This window comes from Beta vulgaris, chromosome 8 (assembly GCF_026745355.1).
Source record: "Beta vulgaris subsp. vulgaris cultivar EL10 chromosome 8, EL10.2, whole genome shotgun sequence".
Classification (NCBI taxonomy): Eukaryota; Viridiplantae; Streptophyta; class Magnoliopsida; order Caryophyllales; family Amaranthaceae; genus Beta; species Beta vulgaris.
In genome coordinates, this window is record NC_079209.1 from 37,079,258 (window position 1) to 37,106,358 (window position 27,101).

General features: G+C 37.4%; 1 protein-coding gene across 5 annotated transcripts; it reads left to right on the plus strand.

Moving 5' to 3' along the window:
* The first annotated feature begins 14,786 nt into the window (after positions 1-14,786).
* On the plus strand, positions 14,787-24,946 carry LOC104901393 (hypothetical protein). 5 transcript variants are annotated; one of them, XR_007268801.2, is made up of 6 exons: positions 14,788-15,080; positions 16,264-17,110; positions 20,635-20,801; positions 21,577-21,736; positions 21,858-22,130; positions 22,211-23,022. XR_007268801.2 is itself a non-coding variant. In XM_010688962.4 (4 exons), the coding sequence occupies exons 1-4, from the start codon at positions 14,902-14,904 to the stop codon at positions 24,388-24,390; spliced, it is 1,401 nt and encodes a 466-aa protein (XP_010687264.1). In that variant the 5' UTR covers positions 14,793-14,901; the 3' UTR covers positions 24,391-24,946. The 5 variants fall into 5 exon arrangements, 1 of the variants encoding a protein (XP_010687264.1); XR_007268798.2 differs by lacking the exons at positions 21,577-21,736; positions 21,858-22,130; positions 22,211-23,022 and adding exons at positions 23,029-23,389; positions 24,183-24,323 and having other exon boundaries at positions 14,787-15,080; XR_007268800.2 differs by lacking the exon at positions 22,211-23,022 and adding an exon at positions 24,183-24,322 and having other exon boundaries at positions 21,577-22,130.
* The last annotated feature ends 2,155 nt before the right edge of the window (positions 24,947-27,101 follow it).

A 27,101-nucleotide genomic window follows, 5' to 3' on the forward strand; every position in this document is an offset into this window, starting at 1 on the left:
ACATAAAGTGTCAAACTTTAGTAGTCCTTCCATAGTGTGTCTGACTTCGGTTTTAATTGGGTTTAACTAAGATAAAGTCAGTACCGTCATTCCTTCAATATACTCTTGTGTTCCTTACGTATTTCCTACTTATTCTCTTATTGTTTTTATCGTTTGTAATCTTGGTTTTTGGGGTAAGGGGATTTTGAGTGAAATCCTGTATTGAGAAAAGCTTTGAGTAAAGCAAGAGAAAGGGAAGAAACTTGAGTGAGTTTCATTGTAAGTGTAAAGCTTTGAGTGAAGCAAGAGAAAGAGAAAGAGAAAGAGAAGAGAAGGAACTTTGAGTGAAGTTTGAGAGGAACGTCAGTTGTGGGAACTGTCGTTGGGAACTTGAGTTTAGTAACTTAAGTTGTGGCTCAAGAGAAAAGTAATAGGATTGTAAACAAAGTCGTTTGGCCTATTATAGTGGAAAGTATTGAGTCAAAATCCCTTGTGGTCGAGGTTGTTTCTTCCTATTAGGCCTAGGAAGTTTTTCCTCGCTAAAATCTCTTGTGTATTTCTCTTGTTCCTTTCGTTGTTTTATAATTCCGCAAAAATAACGTATATTAGTCACACTATAATTCACCCCTCCTCTTATAGTGTTCCCTTAGAAGTCAACAGTTTTAGGTGCTCGTACTAGAGATCTATCACCTATCATAATAATGATGGTATAGTTTGTATCCTAGCTAGTTTATCTATCTGGTATCATAATAATGATCTATCTGCTAATAATGATGGTATAGTTTGTATCCTAGCTAGTTTAAGTAAACATTAGGTTTTAGGTGCTCGTACTAGAGATCTATCTGCTATCATAATAATGATGGTATAGTTTGTATCCTAGCTAGTTTATCTATCTGGTATCATAATAATGATGGTATAGTTTGTATCCTAGCTAGTTTGATCTTATTCTGATAAGGATAAAAGAATATGGCCTTGGCTACTAAGCTACTTAGCTACGTCAGTTGTTTTTCTTAAGCATTATTACTTATCTATCTTCCTTGATGGAACAGAATGCAACCAAAAAATTGCCTGCTGATAAGGAAGTGACAAGGCAGGATGCGGAGGGAGTAGTTAGCGTTCCTTGGGTTCTGATGTGATGACAAACAACTAAGTTGTGTTACGCCAAACATTTAGAATGGTTGTTGTGTTCCCCATATCTATTTCTATAATTTTAGCAAACATATCTTTTAATTTCAAGACTTGAAGTATCCCTCTTGTCAAAGATGAAAGAAGTATTTATTTGAAGGTTTATATCAAAGTTAAGATTCAAGACTTGAAGTCTATGAAGATAGTGAGGATCTAGTGTTCTATATTAGTGTTTATTATTATGTATGTATGAGTAGTTGAAAGAGTTATTAGCAAGCTGTTTCAAGGTAAGAGGAGTTAGTGTTGTGACTAATAGAGCTGTTATAATTTTGTAGTAATAAGATACACGACTTGGATTTTTCAAGGCAATTACTACCACAACAAAACAACAAACATCACACCTTAGGAAGGCAGCTTCCTCATTGCCTTTCTTTTAGGTCAGGTAGGTAGAAAGGGAGCTTATATTAGAAGCTCACAACCTAGCTGTGGCGGGTAGAAAACCCCATAGGCTTTTTTCTTTGTCAAATCCGTTGCCAAAAGAACTCACAACTCTGCCCTGGCAATCTTCGATTAGTGATGTTAAGAACATTTTCGGGTAATTTAAAAAGTTCTAAACCTAGTCAAACTCCTATGTTACATAAGCAGAATAGTAGTCTCTTGCTATTATTAAATTGTTGCGGTGTTAGTTGTAAGCAACAATAGACTGTTTAAGGGAGAGAAAAAACGTTTAGAACAACCTATTGTTGCAGTTTCTCTAAGATTCACAACAATATCTCCTTTTGTTTCATAAGAGGCACCCACTTAGGGTTTGCCTCTATTCCATTTCATTAGCAATTCCCTTATTTTATTCCTTCTCTTCTCTTATTTTTATTCCCTCATTTCACTCTCCTTTCTCTCTTCTCCTCGTCCTCCTTCAAATCTACTTCTATCATTTGTCTTTCTCTCCTCCTCGAGCTTCCTCCTACGTTGATTTTCAGCTCATCGTTCGTCATTCCTTCATTATTGGGCATTGTCATTCCCTCATTATCGCACACCATTGTTCGTTGTTCCCTCATTATTGTGATTTGAATTTGATGAATAATACTAATTAGCTAAGTCAATTCATGTTTGGTTAGATTGGACAAAGAAGAATTAGTTGTTTCAGAAGACTCAATCTATTTATGGAGTTAGAATGCTATTAGTAAGTAAGAGGTAACATGAGTTCCGTTTGTGTTAATGTTAATAGAAAGTTACTAATCTTTAAATAGTATTTATATTATCAAGTATAGTAGTAGTTTGAGTTCATTGTTAATTATAAGTAAAGAGTAATGCAACTAAGAAGTTATAAAGGTGTAAGTTAATTAATTGAGAATCACTTATCTAAACTGTAATAATGATTGGTTTTGTTGAAGTACTTAACTAAAGTAGGAAAGGAATTAGCTAAATGTTAATTTATCAAGATTATTAGAAGGAGTAAATAACTCATAAATTTTATTAGTGAGGTTAATACGTAGATATATCCGAGTAATGTGATAAGAAAATATCCTATAAACGGATTAATATAGTAAAGTTATAACACCTATTTGGAGTGACTAAAAAGGGGTTAAGATGATTATTTATTTTGATAATAGTTACTCAATAAAGCTAGTAGTTCAGTAAAAGTAAACTACTCATATGTTGGTTATAGAGTAAGACATTACTCATTTCTTCGTTAATGATTAAGGGTTGAGTTAATCAAAGTTAACTTATAAGATATTCAATTTGATTGACTTCTAAATAAAGGATGTGAGTTGGTTGGAGCTGGGAATAGTTCTAAAATAATTGACCAATGTTAACGAAATGGAGAGTATTGAAATTAGCTTACCTAGTAATGTATCAAGGATGTGTTTTATAAAGAATTTCCGTTTAATGACTATAGATGAAGTAAAGTAATAAAGTCAGATTATTAGATTAGTATCTACTAGTTTATATTAGTGCTTGAGTTCAACTACGTAGTAAATATAAGTTGTGAAATACCTTAAAAAGGCCTCAAATATATGTTTGAGTATTACTCTAAGGACATGAGTTGGACTTGGCCTATGTGATTATGAGTACACTATTATGAGTGGATTCATCATTGATTTTGTAATTAGTGTTTAGCTAATAGTAACTACCTCATATCAATATTGCCTTAAGAACCTCAAGTTGGGATGTGTAAGTTAATTCTCCTTAGTTAATTCTAAGAGAGAGACTTATTGTACTTGTATGATGATAATTGTTATCGCTAGTGAGATAAATGTCGATTGATAACCACGAAGTATAAAAGAGTACAAACTATTATAAGCGAGAATATGAGTTATGCATTTGTGAATTAGTAACTCTCATGTATAAAATTATTATGGTTTATAAGTTCTATGATTGAAATTGAGTTGAACCTAATTGCATAACTACGCTGAACTTGAAATTCATAAGAAAGCAAGATAGCATGTGATTATAGTTTTCTAGAGTGAAGTCTTCTAGTATGGTTGGTTATATAACAATTGTCTATAATTACTAAAGATATCGGATGAGTTTCAAGAATGATTGATTGAGTTATGATCGATAATGGAAGAATCTAAGAGGGGAAAGTAGCCTCATCTGAGTCGACGGATGGGGTGATATGAACAGTGCCCCATGGATTGTGAACCTTGGGGGTCCCACAGGGAAACCTGCCCATTGCTCTGTGGGGCGATATATCAGGTAATGTGAAACCTGTGGATGGCTGATTGAATCAGCGGAAAAATATACTCCGGACTAGTCGCGATTATTGGCCAAAAGTAAAGCGAATGGTTGGGTGACGACCCCCACTGTCGGAGTGTAAGCTTTGTCTCCTCCGCCACGTTCTCTTCCCCCCTAGTTAAAAATAATGTTATCTCAAAGTATGAAAGTTGTATCAATATTGGATTCCCAATAAGGAATCATATCAGGTAAGTTATGAATGTTTATTCAATATTTGAATATGAATATCGATATTGGTTACCTGATAAGGAAGCATATCATGGTAAGTTATACTGATGTTGGATTCCCGATAAGGAATCATATCTTGTTATTGGATTTCTGATAAGGAATCATATTTTGGTAATTAGATTCCCGATAAGGAATCATGTCATGGAATGTTGTCATGTTATTTAATTCCTAAGAAGGAATTGGTTGTAAAGTTATAAGAAAATGATTAATGTGGTATTTGAAAATCTAAGTTGAATTTCTGATAAGAAATCGATTAAAGGGAACAAGTCATATAACCTATAGCAGAGTTGGTTAGGTATATGATTGCTTGGAAGTTGTTTTCTAGTATTTGTTGTTATGTGAATGATGGTGTAATATAAAATAAATTATCATACAAGGATATAATAAGCATGTGGTCAACATGAGTTGATGTGATGCATGTTGTGACAATGTAACTATGTTGACTATTGAGTCGTTTTAAAAGCCACCAAAAGCATGTGTTAAGCTTATTTACGGGTTTAGTACTTAGCTTTGCTGATGTGTATATGTTGTTTTGTCATTTTTGTGGCCTGTCACTTGGTGGGTGGCAGTTTCCCGAAATGTTTCAGGTTGAAGTTGTGAGTTAATCTTTTGCAAGTTGAAGCTGATACGAGACGGTGTAGTATTATAGTTGTTACCAAAGTGAGGACGCTTGACTTTGTAATAGATAATCGTTTATTTTCCATAATTTATTTCTCCATTTAAGAGTCGTTAGCTAGTGCTCTTGATTCTCTGTTGGTAGTTGCTCCGGGAAAGCGTTGAGGTTGTTGGGATTTGGAAATATTTCATAAATTGAAATTGTAAAAGGTTCATATTATTTCTCGCTCTAGAGTTGTCCTATTTTCAAAGGAAACCCTACCGGATTTTCTATAGGATTTATTAGTACAAAAGTCTGAGAATCAGGGTGTAGTTGCAATAGTTAATTAATTTGAATAGAACTGGGAAATGAGTTCCATACTCTTCGATGTAGTTCGGTGAGTGTGATGGTAATAGTTCGGGTTAACTCGACTAGAGTCTCTTTCGCTGTGCTTAACCTTCTGTAAGCAAATCGGGGAAATCCGGGCTATTACAGGTTACATGGAGGGGTAGGGGGATGTGGAAACTCGAAGGGGGTGGGGGGATTGCGGAAATTCGAAGGGGGTGGGGGGTTGTAGAAATTCGAAGGGAGTGGGGGATGCGTGGAGGGACTGCGAGGGTTGGGGGTGGGTGGGGGGAGGTGGTGGGTGGTGGCTAGGGTTTAGGTGGCGGACTAGTGGTTAGGATCAGGGGTTAATTAGGGTTTAAAACAAACAAAATAGTTTAATGACTAACGATGTTAATCGTCGTTATTCATTAAGGGAATTTTGATGTATTATCATGAAACTTGGAGGGTATTCGGTGAATTTTAAAAGGTACGTGTATACTTGATGAATTTTTAGAAAACGCGGTAATATTTGGTGAAAAAACATTAATATTTAATGTGAACATAATTATGATAAATATCTTTAAACAAAATCATTTAGCTGTCATGAATAATGTCATAATAATAAAGATTTCTATTGAGTTTTGTTGTAATGTTAATTTATTTTGGTTTAATTGAATAGGCAAAGATTTTCAAAGACATATTTGTTTGATCCTATAAATTGCATTTTATGCTCAAATGTTATAATCGCATATAATACACTATTCTTATAACTATTTTTATATTCATCTAAAATAATAAACAAACAATATGTCATCATTCATCTAAATAAATATATATATTGATAAATTTAAAGTTATATTCTAAATGAATGTTATTTCGATTCATAGTTCGAGCACCCTAATTATGTTGTTCATATTCAATTTACATACAGGCACACCAAAGTTATTTAGGTTGTTTATATTTATTTACATATAGCAAAGGTAGTTACGTTGTTTATATTTCGAATTAATTCTATATAGTAAAAATTATATTTAATTTACATAAAAAAATATAATTTTCCCTTATTCAAAACTATTTATAGATACTTATATCTACTACCATTACTCCTAAAAAAATTGTTACACTTTGACTTTTGGCAGTATTTACAAATTTCAATTTGACTATCATTTATGATTTATAGGTAAGTGAAATATATTCATGTGGGCCATTGTTTGATTCCTCTCATTATGTACTTTTAGAATATCTCTTTGTATTTTTTACAAATACCAAATTAGAGATATAAAAACTCAAATTATTCCATGGATATGCGTGAAAAGTGTAAGCAATTCGACTTGTGTGGACCTAGTGCACAGTAAAATTAGTCTTCAGGCTCACGCACGTGAATTGGCTCACGGACGTGAATCAGGAAACACACACTACTATAATACACAAAAACCTACTATATCACTAATAAATATACTATATAAGTGCTAGATACACTACATCACAAACAAATACACTATAACAAAAAAACACTATCACAAATAAACAGTATAACTCTTGCAAAAAAGAAAATTATAACACAAAGAAACACAATACCATATACAAACACATTATATTGAAACTCACAATATTATCCTAATCTTCATAACAGATTCAATTGTATAATTAACTAATAATACATAGAAACAAACTATATCACAAACTGATACATTGTATCATAAATGAATACACTATATCATGAACAAACATATTATAGCACAAAAAAAACGCTATCACAAATAAACATACTATAAAATAGAGAAACACACTATATCACACACAAACATACTATATCGAAACTGGCAATATTATCCTAATCTTATATAACAGGTTCAATTGTACAATCAACTATATTAGAAAAACTGAATTATAGAGTAAGAACTTGAAGAGAGAGAACATCAATTATGAGAGAGATATTAAAAAGGCAAGGAAATTTGAAGAGAGAGAAAAACAAAATACTAGAAGTTGTAATTATTATGACCCATCTATTAGTTGCACATTAATTAATGTGCCCCAAGCTCATACGAATTTATTTAAAGTGTAAGGTAGACCTGGCAATCGGACCAATCGGATCGGATTCGGACCGGACCAATTCAGATCGGACCGTTTTTGGATCAAGTTACATTCGGACTGGGATCGGACCGGATCGGACCGTTTCGGATTGGGTCATCGTTCGGACTATTATTTCAGATCGGAATCGGACCAGACCAATTCAGATCGGGCCGTTTTCGGATCAAGTTACATTCGGATCGGATCGGATCGTTCCGGATCGGGTCATCGTTCAGACTATTATTTCGGATCGGAATCGGACTATGGTGGAATGAATGGAATACTTATGGCAATGATATTTTTTCATATAAAAAAAGGGTAAGTTTCGGATATTTCGGATCAAAGCCTAATCGAAACCAATAATTTCGGATCGGTTTACCTTCGGGTCGGATCGGTTTCGGATCGGGTAAGATTATATCGGATCATTCGGATTTCGGATGAGTTTCGGATCAAGATTATTTCGGATCGGGATTCGGACCGGATCGGGACCGTTTTGGATTCGGATCAAGGTTCAGACTGTCTCGTTCGGACCCAGATCGGACCACGGATCGGATATTTCGGATCAGGACCAACTTTGCCAGGTCTAGTGTAAGGCTATGTTTAGTTCACCTGAAATTTTCTGATCTGAACTTATTTTTTCTGATCTGATATGATCTGATCTGATTTACAAGATCTTATCTTTTAGATTTTTCTCAATATATAAGAAAAAATATAGTCATGTGGGGTCTTGTTTGATTCGTCTCAATGAGTATTTTATTAATATTCAATTATTATAATTTTACTAATATGTAATGAAAGATATTTAATAGTAATAATGATTTTTAAATATAAGCATGATCTGAACTGATCTATTATGAATTATTTTTTTTGATCCGATTTGATCTGATCTGATCTGATTAGATCTGAAATAAGCAAAAATAAGGTGAATTGAACATAGCCTAAGTGTAACCATTACTCCTTCCGTTTTTTTATCATTCTCACTTTCTCTATGCGCGTCTCCCCATGCATTTCTTTGAACTTAAATATCTTTCATTATATATTAGTAAAAATTATAACGATTGAATATTAATAATGTATCAATCGAGACAAATTAAACAAAATCCAACATGATTATATTTTTTTCTTATAGATTGAAAACAATTGAGAAAATTCTCTTCAAGTATGAATAGTGTCAAGATTCTAAGTGAGAAAGATAAAAAAAATTCAGAGCTAGTATTTTGAAACGGAGTAGTATTTAGACTCCGTTTGGTAGGGCTTAAAACATTTTCAGTGTAAAATGATTTTCATGGTAAACAATTTACAATGGAAAACACAATTCCAAAATTAGTTTTCCGTTGTTTGGTTCGATGTAAGAAAAATGATGAAATGAAAGGAAAATGAAAGGGAAAGTAAGGAGGTAGTGAGAGGAGTGTACAAGAGAGATAAGGAAAATAGTTTTCCCTTCATTTTGAAAGGAAAATGGTTTACCATCATTGGGAGAGTAATTTTACCCCAAGGGAAAATGGTTTTACACTCTTTTTTTTTTTTACTGGAAATTTAGAAAATATTATTAAGTAAAACTTTTGTCCACCATTACAGCACTACATACTTCCATGGGAACCTCCTCTAGCCAAACCTTGAGATCCATATCAGATTTACACAATTGAGCTAGGAGGTGAGCTACTCTATTTCCTTGTCTCCTTACATGAGCAAAACTAGCTTGATAACATTGGGACACTAATGCTAAGATATCAGTAACAATTCTCCCAAAAGGTGTGGCCTCCCTTCGTCTACTTTGGAGATGGTTTGCGAGTTTCTTGCAGTCCGTCTCAACAATCAGCGTTCACAAACCCGCTTCCACTGCCATTTTCAATCTGTGTCGTACAGTTAGAGCTTCGGCGAGCTCTAGGCTATCCACATCCATAATCCCACAACACGTAGCCATCAAAACCTCACCCGTCGAGTCCCGCACCACGCTCCCCATGCCAATGCCTATCCGGTTTATCAGTGCCGCATCAGAGTTAAGCTTCATTAACCCATCCCCTGGAGCTCTCCACCGCACTTCCACCTCCTCATCCTCTCGATGTAACATTGGAGCCCGCCCATCACGCTCCTTAATGAATTCATTTGTTCCGCGCACAACACGGTCCACCACACTCATGAACTCAAGCTTCTTTCATTCAAACACCCACATATTTCTACCAAGCCATATATTCCAAATCAACATCCAGAATAACGCCCACCACTCTGGCTCTTTTTTTACTATCCAACCACTCCTTAAAGCTCATAGTACCCACTTTGTCCATTTCAATTCGAAGCGGCGACCCATACAATATCCTCACACTCTCCCTACATCTCAGCAACATATGATCGATGTTTTCATCCTCCTCTCCACATCTAGGACACTCACTACTACTACACATACCTCGGTTTTGCAAATTGCGCTTGTTCGGGATCCCATCTTTGAGCACTTTCTAGCCAAAAAGTTTGGCTTTGGGTGGGATTTTCAGGGACCAAAGCTGCTGCCACAGCTTCCTTTATTGCTACGCGAAGTCGACGGCTCAGTCCTGCGAGCCGAGAGGAGCTCATTAAAATATGCACTCCGAACTGTGAAAAGTCCGTTCTTTAAATGTACCCACATCCATGCGCCTGCAGTTCTGAACATGGAGATCGGAATACTTTGGATTGCTCGACTTTCCCAAGGAGGGAACATGTTGTTAATCATTGTAACATTCCATCCATCATCCGATAATAACTCACTTACCATTTGAGGCCGATCATTTTCATCATCATATTCGGAACTTTTAACTCGACATTGGCCAAGCCCCGGCACCCAAGGGTCTTGCCATATTTTTGTATCCTTTCCATCCCCAATCACTCGGCACATCCCTTTTGCAATCACATTCCGAGCCGCGAGAATTGAGCGGCACGTAAAACTCATGTTAGGATTCACTTTTGCCTCGAGGAAGGTAATTTTCAGGAAATATTTACTTTTGAGCACCCTTGTCATCAAAGAATCTGGTTAAGTGAGAATACGCCATGCTTGCTTTGCTAGAAGTGCCTGGTTAGAAATCTCAAAATTTCGTATACCCAAGCCTCCTTCCTTCTTTGGGAGAAACATCTTTTCCCAAGCCACCCACGCCGTTTTCCGCTCCTCCGCTTGTTGACCCCAAAAGAAACTTCGACACATTTTTGCAATTCCATCGGTGATGCTTTTTGGAATTTTGAAGCACTGCATAGCATAGGTCGGGATAGCCTGCGCCACAGCTTTGATTAAAACCTCTCTGCCGGCTTGTGATAGATATTGTCCTTTCCATCCTTTCAACTTTTTCCAAACACGATCCTGAATTGCTTGAAAAACTCGTTTTTTTGAGCTCCCTATGTACGTAGGCAAACCCAAATAATTCTCATGTCCCTCCACAGCCTTAAAATTTAACTTCATCTGAAGGATATTAATCTTCTCCTGCTCCAGGTTTCGGCTATAGGGCATTTCCGACTTTTCCATATTCAGTTTCTGACCAGACGCATCTTCATAGATAGATAGGACCTCCATCACATTATCAACTTCTTCTTCCGTGGCTCGGATAAATAAAAGGCTATCATCTGCAAAAAGAGGTGAGATATGGGGCTAACTCTCCGCCCAATTTTTACTCCATGAATAAGCTTTTTTTCTTCAGCATCCCGTAATAGTGCAGAGAGACCTTCAGCACATAGTACAAACAAAAACGGTGACAAAGGGTCACCTTGGCGCAACCCCCGAGTCGGGTTAAATGTGCGAGATGGTTGCCAATTAACTAGCTAGAACATAAAAGGTTGCAGATTTTACGCAATTCATCACCAATGTAGTATAGTTCGCAGGGAACCCCATTTTCAGCATTATTTGTTCAAGGAAACACCATTCCACTCTGTCGTACGCTTTACTTATATCAAGTTTTAGCCCTAAGTAACCTTTTTTTCCCGTTTTCTTTTTTCTCAAAAAATGGAAACACTCATACGCTACAAGGACATTATCTGTTATCAATCTGCCTGGCACAAAACCACTCCGACTCTCATGAATAACCATCGGAAGCACTACTTTCATTCTGTTAGCCAACACTTTAGACGTTAATTTATACAACACATTGCAAAGACTAATTGGACGGAAATCAGCAGGCATCTCGCAATGTTTCTTGTTCGGTATAAGGACGGTATATGTTTGGTTAACCACACCAATATTATCAACATTATTCAGTAAGTTTAAAACTTTATCAGTATCATCCTCACCTATATTAGCCCAGAAAGTTTGGTAAAATAAGACATTCATACCGTCTGGTCCTGGCGCCTTATTTGGGTGCATTTGAGATAAGGCCTCATACACTTCTTCACGTCGAAAAGGAGCCCCTATTTGTGCTGCCACCTCCGTAGAAATCATGGGTTTAACAAGATCGAGAACCGATGCCATGTCACTACTTTCGTTTGACTGATACAGATGCTCGAAGTAATTAGCAAAACACTCCGTAATTTCCTCTTCATCCTCATACCAAATGCCAGCTTCATTTCGAATCCGTCGGACATTATTCGATGTTCACGTTGATTGGCTTTCCGATGAAAGAATGTGGTATTTTTGTCACCCCCTTCAATCTAATTTTGCCTACTTCGTTGATGCCAATAAGCTTTTTCTCGTTTCTCCCGTTCATCTATGCGAGCATCAACGCATCTCATTTGGTGTATTATGCTCTCCGTAGGTTCCTTTTCCATGAGCTCCTTCATTTGGAATTGACATAGTCGGATTTCTTTGGCAACATTACCAAAAGTCTTTTTACTCCAAGCTGCCAATTTATTAGCAGTGCGCACGATATTGACTCCAACATCATCACCTGTCATCCAAGCATCCTTCACCACTTCCGCACTCTCGTCCTCCCTCAACCACATAGCCTCAAACCGAAATCTTCGAGTTTTGTTGCGTCAACCACCTACCTCTTGGCCACCTCGAACGCTAACTACAATGGCAAGTGGTCTGATTTTCTTTTCGTCAAATGGGACACAAAAGAGCCAGGGAACTTCACCTTCCACATCTCATTCATGAAAAACCGATCAAGCCGTTCTTGTATATCTGCATCCCCTCCCCTATTATTGGACCATGTAAATTCATACCCCACAAAACCCATATCAATGAAGTTGCACCACTCAATGGCTCGTCGGAATATCTCTGCTTCATTGACATTAAATCCACTGCCACCCTTTTTTTTCACTAGCCACTAACATGAGGTTAAAATCCCCTCCACACAACCATGGGACCTCCGTAGCGCGAGCTAACGCCTCCATTAATGCACCTGTTTTTTCCTTGTTCTCATCCTCCGGGAAACCATAAATACCAGTAAATCTCCACTCTCCTAACACCCCATCATCATCCATAACGTCTATATGATTCTGGGAAAAAGACGTTACCTGAATTTGTATCTCGTGACGCCATAATAAAGCCAGCCCTCCTTTTCTCTGTCTGCCCTCCCCTTCGCAATCAACTGCTATCAAGTGCTCCCATTTTAACTTCTTTTTTATTTGTTCCATCTCATGAGATTTTTGTTTTGCCTCCGATAAGAAGACAAGTTGGGGATTTTCCGAGGAGAACAACCTCCTCAATGCATTCAATTCATTGCAGTAGGGCTCCCCAACCCTCTGCAATTCCACGACATGTGCTTCATTGGTCACCAAGAGCCCAAAATGTGGGGACCGCCACTTCTTCATCAGTATTTTGAACCATGGTCTCCACTGGTTCTATTCTGCTTAGTCCAATTCGCTTCAAATACCTCAGTTCTTCAATTTCCACTTCATTATGCCCATTTGAAATTTCATCCCTCTCACTTCTTTTTTGGCCTGTGTTTTGTATAGTCTTTCCACCTGCTACTTCTCTTTTCCACGCGTCTCTTTTCCATTTTTTTGTCACCTTACCATGCACTGCTTGCACGTTACCCGGAGAGGTGAGTGACATTGTGTATTGGCCATCAACCATACCTCCCTTGGTTGCGTCTCGGCCCATATCCGCAGTTTCCTCCACCCCTTCGGACCTCTCCTCTACTGCATTATCCTCCTCCATCTCCCCCAAACAGTTATTTTCCACCTTTTCCTTCGTCTACCGCTCCTTTATCACCCATCTATCTAGTTGCTCTGCTATTACTTCCACAAACTCATGAACAACCCCCTTTTTTTCCTTCTTTGGTTTCGTGATAAAGAGGGCCTTCGCACAAGATTTATCTCCCCCGTGCTAGTCGCATTCTCATCAAAGTAACCCATTTTCCAAGGGGAGGCTTTAAGCCACCCACCATACTTCACTATTCCTTCGTCTGCCGAATCCTCCTCATCATAATCTTTGGTTCCGTACCCTACCTTCCCACAAAAGAAACAGTAGAGTGGAGGTCGTTCATACTTGACATTAAAAGTTTCCTCCACTCCCGATTTCATCTTCACCTTCACAGTAGGGACTAAGGGTTTGCGGACATCATGCATTATTCTTATTCTAACAGATTTATCAATACCCATTGCACCAGATTTATCCATTGTTATGAAAGTCCCTATCTTGTTTCCTATCGTAGTTACATTCACAATATTTAATCGCCCCTTAAAAGGTAAATCATAAACCCTAGTCCAGATAGGGAACTCCCATAATTGTATGTCCGAGGGTTTACAATTACCTTTAATGTCGTTCATCAATATCACATGCTTGTCAAAGTGCCAAGGTTGTCCATCAAGCACTCTTTGTTTATCCTTCCAATGGTGAAATTGGGCCACAAACAAGTTCTTCCCTATACTTTTGATGTCCAACTCAAATTTCGCCTGCCATATATTTTTCATAGTATTGATGAAAGCCGCCTGGTTAATATGCCGATTCGTCCAGATACGAATGACCATACCAAGTTCCGTTCAGGCATCTTCTTCCTCCGAGTCCTCCTCCTGCCATTCCACCGGGTCCGAGATATAATCATTATTTTTTCGCCGTTCTCCCTCCTAGCTTTTTTTGTTCTCCCTCACCTCAGTAACCTCCAGTTCGTTATTCCCTAAATCACTTGCATCATCGTGTGTAGTAGCCATGATTACAGCAAAAAACGAGAAAATTTTTTGGGGATCAGCCCCCAAACAAGAAACCCTAGTATCGAAACTAGCAAACCCTCCCAAGGCAAACCTAGAGGGAACTTTTTCACTCTTTAATTCAGTAGCATCACATAACATCTACCCACTAACATTTACACTCTTTTGCCAACCAAACAATGTAAAACTGAAAATAGAGGAAAACAATTTTCCAGAAAAACGTTTTACGCCCTACCAAACGGAGCCTTAATAAAACAAAAAGAATCGACATAACATGACATGCTTAGGTAACGCCGCCCCATCCCCGCCCACCCCGCCCCACCACCGCCCGCCCCACATATATATGATTAAAATTCTACTTATATACTTATATTATTAATAATTTTATCTTGCAAAATATAAATATGTGGGTTTGACGCAGGTACGAAGTGGGTGCGGATACCCATGAGGGTGGTGGGGGTGGGGATGAAGTGGGTACGATACGGGTATGAAGCGTGTGTGGGTACCCATGCGGGTGGTGGGGTGGGGATGGGTATAAATAAATACCTGGTGGGGAGGGGATGGGTCTGGAATTTCCCCCCGCAATGGGTGGTGGGACGGGGATGGGGATTGAAATTTTATGCGGGTGCGGGTGTGGAGGTACCATCCTCCGCACCCGCCCCGCCCAATTGCCATCCCTAGCCGTAACGGCGTAACGCTGTGTATGTTCTCACACATCACAATCCCTGAATGCTTAGATTTACAATCTTTGTGTCTAGGACATCAACTGGGACTTTCTCCATTAAATTGAATTGAATTGAATGGAGGAAAGAGAAGAAGCAAGCAGAAGATGCAGCTCATTGTTGAACAGAATTCAGAGCTTGCCGCTTTCCAAAATCACACCCTCTTGCAAGGCTACCTTGCTTCGTTTAACCAATTCTGAGCTCAATTTTCTTTCACGTCTTACTCATTCTACTTCCAATCCTTCCTCATCATTCAGGTTTTCTTCTCTTTCCTTGTATAATATTTCATCAACATACTTCTGTCATTTGTTATAGGAAACTTATGTGTACGCAATTTGATTCAAGTATTACATTTGATTGAGGGGTTTCATTAATAAAATATTGGGAAATGGTGGAGAATTTTTTTTTTTAAGGTAAAATGGAGGAGCAATTGATTGTGAGATGACTTCTTTTTGGTGGGTAAGTTCCGAAAATACCTTAATTTGTGAGGAGCAATTGATGTGGTTCATTTGACAATTGAGTGAATTATAGTCCATACTTTTTTTTATGTTGCCGTATAAAGCTAAGAAGGATGAGTGTAAGTGGTTTATGAAATGAACGAAGAATCTTGGGTGCATAATCAATGATACTTTAGAAGCATGATGTGCTTCGAGCGAGCTATTTGATCATGAAACTACTTATATTTCGTTTCTGGTTACATAATTAAAGGCACAATAATTGTTATATTTATTGGGTGATTGGTTCCACTATGGAAACAAAACACTTACAAGTGTTTGATTGAGGAGTGTAATGTTATGTGTTACAGGTTGAGGAGAGTACTAATCGAGTGGAAATAGTTACCCTCGAAGAACGGAAACCATTATCCCACCCTCATACCAAACAACATGTAACATAATTGGTTCTTGTTTTTGTTTCCAACATACAAGAATCTCATACCAAACTTGTCCTAAATGGAATGACATTTTAATCCCTGAAGTATAAGATGTCCTGTATGTGTATTTGAAGGCTGTGATCTATCGATACCATGCTGTTAGGTTATTGGAGATGTAATCTTTGAATTTCGAATAGCTCAAATATGAAACCTCAACTTGGTGCGTCATTTACATGCTTTCTTTCGCATTCTGCCATCACTCTTAAGAAATATATATACTTCTTCCATTCCTAAATAGGTGTTACATTTACTTTTTGACACAACCCAATGCTCTTCTTTGATCATTAATATCTTTAATTGCACATAAGTAAATATTATAAAAAGTTGATATTTTTTCTTTATAATAGCAAGAAAATAGAGTCGAAGTTAGTTGATGAATAGTGTCAATTTACTCCACGTAACACTGATTTAGGAACGCAGGAAGTGTCGTTATGTTCTTTTGGCAAATAGGAGATTGTGTTCTTATCATTAACTGGAATTTCTGTTCATTGTTTTTGTCAAACATGCAGCTGTAATGTAGGCTATTTTGAGGCCATTGTTCACATTCTTGAACAGCCATACATAAGGGGAGTGTCACGTGTTTGCAAGTCAATCCCTTTGTCATCTACAACTAGCCATATAGAGGAAAAAACCGATTCACAATTTGAAGCTGTCCATATTGACATCGTTTGTAGTCTACATAACAATCCCACATGGTTTATTGTATCTGATCGTAACCCTAAATACATTACTTGGGATAGTTCAGGGAGAAACAAGGGTCTTAAAATGCGGATTGAGCAAATAGTTCACGCTGCTCAGTTGTCCCTGGCATTGAAGCCTGTCTCTATTGTTCTCTTCTTTGCAAATGGGCTTGATGTTACAGTTCGTGAGAAGCTCATGGCGAATTCTGATTTTAGAATATATAATATGGAGTTTCCGCATTTCGAGTTTGCTTTCTCTGGTGCATTAGAAAGTGAATGGATCAATGTTCTTGGAAAATCATATCAAGGGGCATGCACTCTGATTATGGATGTTGATCAATGTGCAAAGCCTTGTCAAAGCATTGACGATGTAACAGAGCTGTGTTCTTATAATGTTCATAAGGAGTTCAGAGAGACATGTTATGAGTCAAGGTTGTCATCACCATTCCGTTGTCTAATTATGAAGATGAAAGAGTGGCCTTTGGATAATAAAGATTTACGATCTTGCAGAAGAGAGGAGCTCTTGAGAGATAATGATGTAGTCAATTTTGATACAACTGCTTTAATTGCTATTATATCAGGAATAAGTAATGGCAGTGCAGAAAAGCTTTTGGCAAGATCAGACAATGAACTAAGGCAACGATTTAAGAACAACACTGAGTTTGTGATTTCTCAGGTAAATTTCTGTTTCATTTTCATTCTTAGCTGTTCACTTTCCTTAAAATTGTTTTTCCCTTTACCCTTATGTTGGATGGGTATTCTTATATTCTTTTAATGCTCCATAACAGAGGATAGTTTTTCTAAATCTCATTGCTTAACTTACCACTAGTACCAACTTGATTTCTTCCTTAGTTGATTATTTTCCTTGATGTATGTTTTACTTCTCGCTGGGTGGTTACTTCAAGTCTCAATTTTACCAAATATTCCATTTGAGAGGATAGAGTTATAGACTACCTACCTCATTTTGCTTTCTTGTTTTATCCCCATATTAGTTTTGCCTCCCTCACAAACTCGTGTAGAATATTGTAGATCAAAGGTCTATAACAGTCTTTTGAAATGAAACATCTGGATTGAAGAAGGTAATATTGCTGCTGTTGCTTGAAGCTGATAAAAGCAGCTGCAGTGATTCATTTTCATATTATAGGAATATCTGTTTTTTGAATATCTTTCCTCTATTATGAACTTAGAAGTGAAATCTGTACCTTTTCTTTGCCTTTGTTTCAACTTCAGTTCCCTAAATCTCCTTTGTTGGACTATGGTATTAATTTAGTGTTTTACTGCCCAATCATAATGAGTTAAGATTGCAGAGGCTTTTAGCGCATTGGTGTAGGGCAGTAGGTACTAGCCTACTAGCTACTTTTATACCTCTTACTGCTTTGGGTTGGAAGGGGGGGGGGGAGATCTTGCGGTGAAGTACATTTTTGCTTTTTTTTTTTTTTTTTGGGTGATTCGGTTGGAGCTTGCGAAGGAATTACCGGATTTTTCATAGTCAGATGTCTACTCCATTTTCAATGTGAGACGGATTGTGTTTTAAGCTAATCTGTAAATAGAGGAAACTAGGGAGAGAGAAGAGGATGGAAAACTATTGTTAAGAGTTTTGTAGTAGTTTCTTGGGAGAGAAGAGGATGAGAAAATAAGAGCGTCATGCATTATGTTATCTAGTCCTTAATCATCTTCTCAGTGCTAAACCAGCTATGTCGGTTCTTAGCAACTTCGGTGGACTTTGGGTTCCCCACTTTGTTCCTTTCTCCTCACTTTATGGAAGATATTTTCTTGTATAGATTTTTACCTTAAGACTCTTGTAACATGATAGCACTCTTTCGAATGGCTGAAGTAATGAAGATGGTCTTAGCATTTTATCGACAGAAGGCTTTTTTTCCTATAGATCTTAATTATATCGAGTGAATCTAATTCGCTAAATTTAATTATTTGGGAATAATAAGACATTGGCAACTAGACCTATTATTCAGTTTAGCTCTTAATAATAATATAATTATTTTTTCATGGTTAGGTAATATTTGACAAGGCTCAATATACAAGCAAGAAGGTGCAAGTTTTCTATTAAACTTGATTTAGCATGTTAAAACTCAGCACTTTGCCGACAAAACTCTGTAGGTAGGACTTAGGCTGCCTAAGTTGGCCCTTATTGTGTCCGGAAAGGGATTTTCAATGGAACAAGAACTCGGTAAAGCTGAAAGTTGCATAATCTTGCCCAAGTTTTGCCCTATTATTATTAGGAAAAATTGTTAGAAACTACCTATTAAAAACACTTTTTCTAAAAAAACTACCTTATATCATGTTTATTTTACAAAACTACCTTATAAGTGGAAAAACTTTAAAAAGCACTACCAAATTCATAATTTTCTAACTATGGTTAACTACTCTCTCCAATTTTCCCTCTAATATAAGATTATGAAAATACCCCCTAAATTCAGTACGTTACAATTACGATATCATCACTTTCTTGATCACTTGATACTCTATCTCTCAAATATACATGTGGCAAGCACAAGCACACCTTCTCTCCCCCAAAAGTCAATCCCAAAAACAAACCAGCAGTAAAAGTGTCTAGTAGAGCAAGCTTTGCACCATCATCAAACCTATTCTTCATCATCATCAACGACATCAATTCATGACCCAAAACCCAATTTCTATCTGCTTTTGTTACTCATAATGAAGAATTAATTGGTGAAGCAAAAGGTTGGGAGAAGAAATTACACAAACGATTTAAGGGGGTATTCAATAGTTTAACGCTCCTGTGAGGGAAATTAGCAAAGAGGGGTTGGGGTAGTTTAGTATTCTTATATTAGAGTGATAATTGGAAGAAATAGTTAACCATGGTTAGTAAATTCTGAATTTGGTAGTGCTTTTTAAAGTTCTTCCACTTATAAGGTAGTTTTGTAAAATAAACATGATATAAGGTAGTTTTTTAAAAAAAAGTGTCTTTAATGGGTAGTTTCTAACAATTTTTCCTTATTATTATTATTATTATTATTATTATTATTATTATTATTATTGTTGTTGTTGTTGTTGTTTGTTGTTGTTGTTGTTGTTGCACTTTGTTGAGAGGGTATTCGAGTGACTGTCTTTTTGCAAGGTCAACTAAGGTTGATCTAAGGAAAACATATTATACTGTGAAATGGGATCATATGAGCTGATTATATGGTGGGTTTTGAGAGGTTCTATTTATCATGTACTGGGATGAGGGATCCTATTCTTAAGTTTTATGGTGCATTTAAATTGCTTTTGGCATATTAAAAGCTAGAACATGTATGTTTTTATTTATTTATTTGGTTCTGCTGGGGCACAGAAACTTGTTGGATTCCTGTCTAATGTCTAAACAGCTTCTGTTTAAGGAGGACTTGCCTAAATTTTGGTTGTCCAATCAAAAGTGTGGTGGTCAAGACTTTGTTGATCAGTTTTTGTTTCCTTGAATACAAATGTGCAGATTATATATCAGATTATTTGTGATACAATGCTATGGAAATCGAACATTGACAGCTAGAAAATTCTTCGGAAAATAAACAACTTGGTCCAACTTCCAAGGCACCAAATAATATTGTTATTTATAATGTAATACCTCAGTTTGTATGTGATATGGGTAATATGATTTTACTTGGGATTGAGGAAATTATGGTCTTGGATAAGGGGGAGTGGAGGGAGAGAATTTATGCCGATGACACGACCTGATTTTGTTTTTCACCATATTGGTTTCTTGTATGTTTTTTCCTTGTATTTCACAAACTTTTTCCTCAAAACAATTTATCGATCTTCCTCTAAGGGTTTTAGTCTTTCAATTTCCTTTTTTCACATTTGTTTTTCTCTTTACCTCTTGTATAAAACTTTTCTGAAATTTTATTTTTATATTCGTTTTATTTTTTCTTTTAATATCTCAATTGGTGTTTTTGGTTCCTTATGTTTTCTCTCATCTTAATCCTCTCACTTTTACTCCCTCATTTTTCTTGATTTAATTATTTTTATACTTTTATCGTTTCTTCTATCACATAAACTATTTCTCATGACAATTCATGTCAAACGACCCCAAACCATTTTCGGATTGAGGCAATCACTTGAGTATTCTCTTAACAATTCCACTGACAAAAGTTGAATGGAAGACTTTATTAGCATTCATTATGCATTATGAGCTTTATCAGGTAAGAGTTTTTTAATAGCATTGAAACATATCTTTTCTTACTTCAGGCACTGTCTGAAATTGAGAGTCCAATCCATGAAGAACTGAACTCTGCATTATCTGGGAAAATGGGTATTGCATGCAAATCTGTTCATTCAGAGTTTATGGAGTTGGTTTCTATGTTTGCAGGCCCTAATGAGCAGATGAGAGCTAATTACTTGGTCGAGCTTCTTAAGTAAGCTTTTTCCTTACCCGTGCTCTCTGCAACGTGATGCAGTATACTATTTTCTTGATTTATTGGTCCTCTGCTTGTCTTTTGGTTGTTAAATTTTTATTTGCTTTTTCTTTTAGTTTATTCTTTTTTTTTATTGAATTGCAATAGTGCAAAGTTGAAAATTTGTTCATCAAGACTTTCACTTTATACATGTCATAGAGCAATGCAATTATATTTGTAGCACTACTTGAAAACTTATGAAAATATCAATTTTTGGCGAGAACTTGGTCCGGGAAAGCCCAAGTTCTGTTAGAAGATTGTAGAGACCAGAGACGTGAAATTTAACCTCAAAGACTGATTGATCAATGGAAGGTATTATATAATACTTGAAAATCGAGGATTGGTCTACACTCTGGAGTAAAGTGCTCTCCTTAATTGCATGTTGGGTCTTTGCTACTCGTGTATCTCTATGGATGGTGGTCACTTTCAACTATTCAATGACTCTAAAGGCATTATCTTATCCTTCAGTTGCTTATCTTAGCTTTCTATGGCTACCTGGGTGTTTTAGCCTTCTTGCTAGTTCTTCCTCTTTTATGGAATCCCTGTTATTTTTTTTTTTTTCCTTATCGTACTAGAAGGATGAAGTTTTCTCATTGATGCACAAAAGTTGGTTAAAGGGAGCAGGGGAATTTTACCATCTTTTCTTTGTTTTCCCTGGTTATGAATGCACAAATAATCTGAATGCAGTTATGAATTTCACCATTTCAGAAGTGAACTCAGTACTCACTTCACCCAGGTAGATATTGCTTTTTGTGGAGGTTGGCTCCTAGACCAGAAATTTGTGAGAAAATAGAGAAGGCTTGAAGCATAAGCTGAATAGAAGAGGCATCAGCTCTAGAAAACATCAACAGGTCATCTGCAAACTGAGTAATGTGAAGTCTTTCACATCTTGGATGGTAATTAAAGTTAGGATTGATCTTTAAAGTAGCAAGATATCTTGACAAATATTCTGTCCTAATAGCGAAAAGGAAGCGTAGATATGATCTCCTTGTCTGAGGCCTTTCTTTGCCTGAATAGGCTCACAAGGCTTGCCATTAATCAAAATGGAGTAAGAAACTGCCAACACAAAAGCCATAATCGATGTCCACAGAGTTCAGGGAATCCTAATTCAAGTAGTAACTTTGAAGAAAAGGCCACTAAATGGAGTCATAGGCTTTTCTGAGATCCACTTTGATAATGCATCTAGAAGAAGTCATGACAAGTAGGGTTTCTCCCCACCTTCTATCTACTGCATCAATTCCTCCTGGTTCTTCACTTTCTTCCTCATTTTCTTCAAGAATGAATTCAGAGGTATCTTCTTCACATGGCAACAATTACCCTCTTGCCCTTGTTTTTCCTTGTAACCATCTCCCACTCATTGATTTGTATAGGTTGCACAGGAGTGTTAATGAAACTTGGAAGATTTGAACTAACTGGACCAGTTTTACCACTCTCCTTAGTTGTATTGTTAGTCAACACATCATCAATAGGGATAGTGGCTTGGGTGCTTTAGACAATTTGAACAGTCTTTTGGCACCCATTTTTAACCACCTTAGGAGGCTTCTTCTGTTGTCGGGGGATAGTTTTTCTTCAGAGCACAGTCATGCCCCACTTTCTGACAAGAGTTGCAATTAGGAGGCATCCGATCATAAGTGACTGCTTGCTTAATTGTAGTACTATTAGAGTCTTCAAACAGGACATACTCTGGCAACTCCTTAGTCACATCAATTTCAGTGAGAATTCTTGCAAAGGAGATTCTCAACTGCCTTGAAATACATTCATCAGTAAATAAAGGCACCCCCAAAAGACTTCCAAGTCTGCTAAGAGAATTGGCAGTCAACAGTTGAGTGGCAGATTAGGAAGTCTAACCCAAATAGGAATTACTTTCAGAACTTCCTCATTGAAGTTAATAGTTGGAGTCCATGGTTTGATGATCAATGGTCTACTTTTGTAACTATGTGGACCAGCATATAGCACGTCATTTCTGTCATCAACGGAAGTAAACTTCACAATAAAGAAGCCATCATCATGCAAGAAGATTTGAGGCTCTCAAACAAAATTCCTCTCTGTTGCAATATACGAGTAAGAGTTCCAATAGATGGGGTGTCACCAACCACATATATCACCAAGGATGTTGCCCAGATTTCGGATAACTTGTCAATTTCAGATTGCTCTAAACAAGCTACTGATTCACCATTTTTAACCACAGGCGCTACAAACGTGACGTACCTTTGGCTGCAAGTCTACTGCCAGTGAAGAGATTATTCCATGGATTCTCCTTAGTAGAGTTGTTATGATGCTGCTCCTTGTTACTATCATCGATTGTAGGAGTCAATGATAAAGGTTGATCTGGATGAGGCATATGACTGCTATATGCATCGCATTAATGGCAGCTTGAAGTTCTGGAGAAAGTGGTCCTGCACTAGGGTGGGGAGAAATACACTTTGAAATGATAGCTACAGAAGCCTGTTGTGACGATGAAGCCATAATCGACTGATTCTCGGTCGAAATGAAGGTTCTTCGTCTTTCGTGCCATGGACGTCAATTATGGTAGCAAACCCCAACCATCGGTAAATTGCCATGTCAAGAGAGAACTTGTTGGAGACTTGGAGGAGATTTCTTTATTAATGTGGTTTAATTGGGGTTTCATATTGCCTTTGATGTTGCCTTCTATGATGTCCTAAGCTTCTGATTGTTTTACTTCTTTTGTGAGCCTCTCTCGGAATTCCATATCTCTCTGGGGTCGTCTATGTTAAGTCGTTACAGGAACAATTGAGTTGAAAGTGATGTTAAATCAGTTTTGGAAAGTTAGGGTCCAGATAATTACTAAATATTTAGGGTGCAGGTCAGGAAAACTGGATTTAAAAGCTCCTCAAATGTCTGGATCGTGGGAACCATTTTAATGTCTATTGTCTATAGTAATTCTCCTTTAGAGGTCAAAAACAGGAAGGGGGGGGGGGGTTGAATAGGGTACTTGTATATCTTAATGGAGCTAAAAGACGTCAAGGTCCTTAATTGTTGTTTTAACTGTGATTGAAAAAAAAAAGGAACACATAAGTTCAACTTCTTTTTAATTGTAAGCTTCTTGTAACTTGTAAAAAATTTTCCATCACGTAGCTATCTTTTGTTGCGGTAGACTGGCATTACATTTGTGTTTTCATGATAAGGACCAGTATGTTCAATTTTATATAAGTTCCAATGAGCTCAGAAAACCAAATATGCATTAAGTTTGATTTGGATTAGTTCCAAAGAATTAGGAGAGAAGAATGCATTCACTACCTGGGTAGGGTGGAACATAGCTGAACTCTGTTTTTCTTTGATGTTTGTTGTACTTTTATTGATAGTCGGTAATGGTCTTCACAGGGTTGTCCCTGATAATCCTTCACCACGTATGATGTCCCTCCCAGTCACCAGGAAGCTAGCGATCAAGAACAAGGTTGCTTTCGGCACTGGAGATTCCTGGGGTGCTCCAACTTTTACAGCCAACATGGGATTTGTGAGAGCCGTCTCCCAAACAGGGATGTCCCTATTCACTATTGAACACAGACCACGGGCGCTTGTTGGTGACTAGAACTTTCATAGCTATATGGGAGAATATTGTCAGATAATGTTCATTTGCCATCTGCTATCAGAAGCCTGGTGATAAGATCCACACTCCTGTAAAGTATCAGTGCTTGGCACTTGGGAATTACCAGATTTTTGAGCACAAATGCACGTAGGTGTGACTTGTGAGTGTGACCTCCATCTAGTCATTGCTGCTAAGCCTGTCAGAGAGAGAGAGAGAGAGGGGGAGGAGAGTTCTTGTTTGTATAGTCTAGGAAAGAGATGGAAGTATCATCTTTCATAGCATAGGGCCTAGGGGTATTTCTTTTTTTTTTTTTTTTTTTTTTTTTTTTGACAACGAGGAAATTTGCATTAATGAAAATTTGGAGTACAACCTAATGGTAATACTACCAAACGAAACAAAAACAAGAAACAACTAACGCTATGAAAAACAACACTAACTCTTACAAACAACTTAACATAAACACTAACTAATAACAGTCCAGTCCGAATAAAGTTTGTCCTGAGCGATAAGGAGTGAAGTAGGATATGATAGGAAATCTGTTGAAATACACAACTCTGACGATCTTCATAAAGAGATTGTAGTACAAACCCTAGTAGATCCCAATGTCCACTAGGCACGAAATCCCAAGGTCCTTGACGAGCCTCCTGGGATTCTCCTGATTCGACGAACAAAGAAGTCACGTTTGAGAGTGACTTCGAGCCCTGCTGCGAGGGTATTCGAAAATCAGTCACATTAGACTGAAACCCGAAAAACGAGGTGGAGGTCTTAACATGCCCCAAATCAAGTTGGGGGGCCTCCCACAAGATGCGTTTTTTAGGTGTGATGACACATGAAGGCATCACGAGAATTTTGGGCGAATGAACTACGCCCCACTGACAGAAAGATCCAAAATGACAATCCCAAAGCCAGAAGACCGACGAGCAACAGATCGGAAATAAACAAACATGAAAATAATGAAAACAGAAATACCACCCGACACATAGAGCGACGCCGGCAAAACACACCGTCAAAGAACCTGCACCGCATGCTTCCTTGGTACGCTAAGAAACTGACACCAACTAACACTAGCGGGGGGACGGGAAGGGGACACTCGACTACTCCTAATCCTATCCAGGGGACGGGGAGGGGAAATGAGCCTAAACTACCTTGAGAGGGGGGACCGGGGAGGGAGAACCTTGACCAGGGAAGCTGGGGGTTGACCACGCAGACGAGCCAAAACGGGTGGGTGGAAGACACAGAAGGCAGAAGAAACAAACCACGAAAAAAAAAAGGGGAAAAAGGAATTAAGACTCACCAACCAGGGGGGAAACGCTCGGACACGACGACGGACTGGGAAACTACGACGGACCGGGGAAAACAAAAAACAACGACGCTTGATTACCTACTGTGGCGGACCGACCACCGCGACCCCAACACCAAAGCAACCCGAGACCACGAAACAGGGGGGGAGGGGAAGATGATGGCGCTATGAAGGGAAGGTGCGTCCGCGAGATGGTGGCGGAGAGGAGGCTGGAGGGAGCAGCAACAACCGGAAAAACCTCGACGGCGAGGCGTTGAGGCCGACGAAAACGAAGAAAATCGACAAAAGCGAAGAAAACCGGCGAAAATCGACGGAAAAGGAACAAAACCGACAGAAAAACGAAGGAAAACAAACGAAGAAACTCGCCGGAGACCCGCCGGAAACCTTCGCGGCGCCGGATCTCCGGCGAGCGTTAGGTTACAGGGAGTGTTTTTAGAGAGAAGGCAGAGAATATGAGTAGAGAGAGAAAGATGGTGTTTTAGAGCAAGAGAGATATGGCCTTGGGGTATTTCAAGAATTTGTTTGGTATTAGTAGTTTTCTGGAGTAAATCTTGGTTTTAATTAGTAGCTGTTGGTCTACCATTTAGTTATTACCGAAATTGGTCATTGAAGTTGTTTACAAAAAAATACTGGGCAAAACTTGCATTTGAATTGGAGAAAGTTTACGATTTGTACAAATTGGTGGAAATGAAGGGACTTTCATGAGGTTTAATGGTAAATAAATACTCCTTCCGTCTCAAAATATAGTTCCTATTTCCATTTTGGGTGCCCTAAAATAGTTCTCATTTTCATATTTAGTTTCATATTTTTCCGTAATTTGTCTAGAAAAACCATGTCTCGTCATTTATTTGCTTCTTGAATTTTGTTTTTTCCTTTATTTATTCAACCAAAATGTTACAATCAATGCTCTTTCACCAATTATTCTCCACTATCTCTCCTAAAATCATCTTTTCTCATACAACATTTATTTAAATAAACAAAAAATCTTTACTATTCCTCTTATATTCTACTTGCATAAATTATCGTGAAAAAAGAAAAATAGGAACTATATTTTGGGACAGAGGGGGTACTATTCTCTATGTCATTCTTCAGTTCGCTTGCTTTTTAAACCACTTTTAATGTGCATCTTTGATAATTATATTTTTAAATACACCTCGAAACGAATTGATCAATATTTCACAAGAAATTAATATTTTATAGTTCCTCAATTCTTTTAATTACATCATTTTAATTTTTTAACTACAATTCATTTACTTAACTTTTACCAAAACTTTTGCCTTATACAAAAATGAAAATTAATATCTAACATGTTAAGTATATCTCAATGTATTTTTTCAAAAGTTTACTCCAATTTGTTTATTTATATTAATTGATAATAAAAGATATATCATATATTATTGGTTCAAGTTGTGTG

Bases quoted from the DNA above. Each gene is read 5' to 3' on its own strand.
- LOC104901393 (XM_010688962.4), top strand. From the start codon at position 14,902: ATGGAGGAAAGAGAAGAAGCAAGCAGAAGATGCAGCTCATTGTTGAAC. The intron at 15,081-16,263 runs GTTTTCTTCTCT...TCAAACATGCAG, and splicing joins AATCCTTCCTCATCATTCAG to CTGTAATGTAGGCTATTTTG. The intron at 20,802-24,182 runs GTAAGCTTTTTC...TGGTCTTCACAG, and splicing joins TACTTGGTCGAGCTTCTTAA to GGTTGTCCCTGATAATCCTT.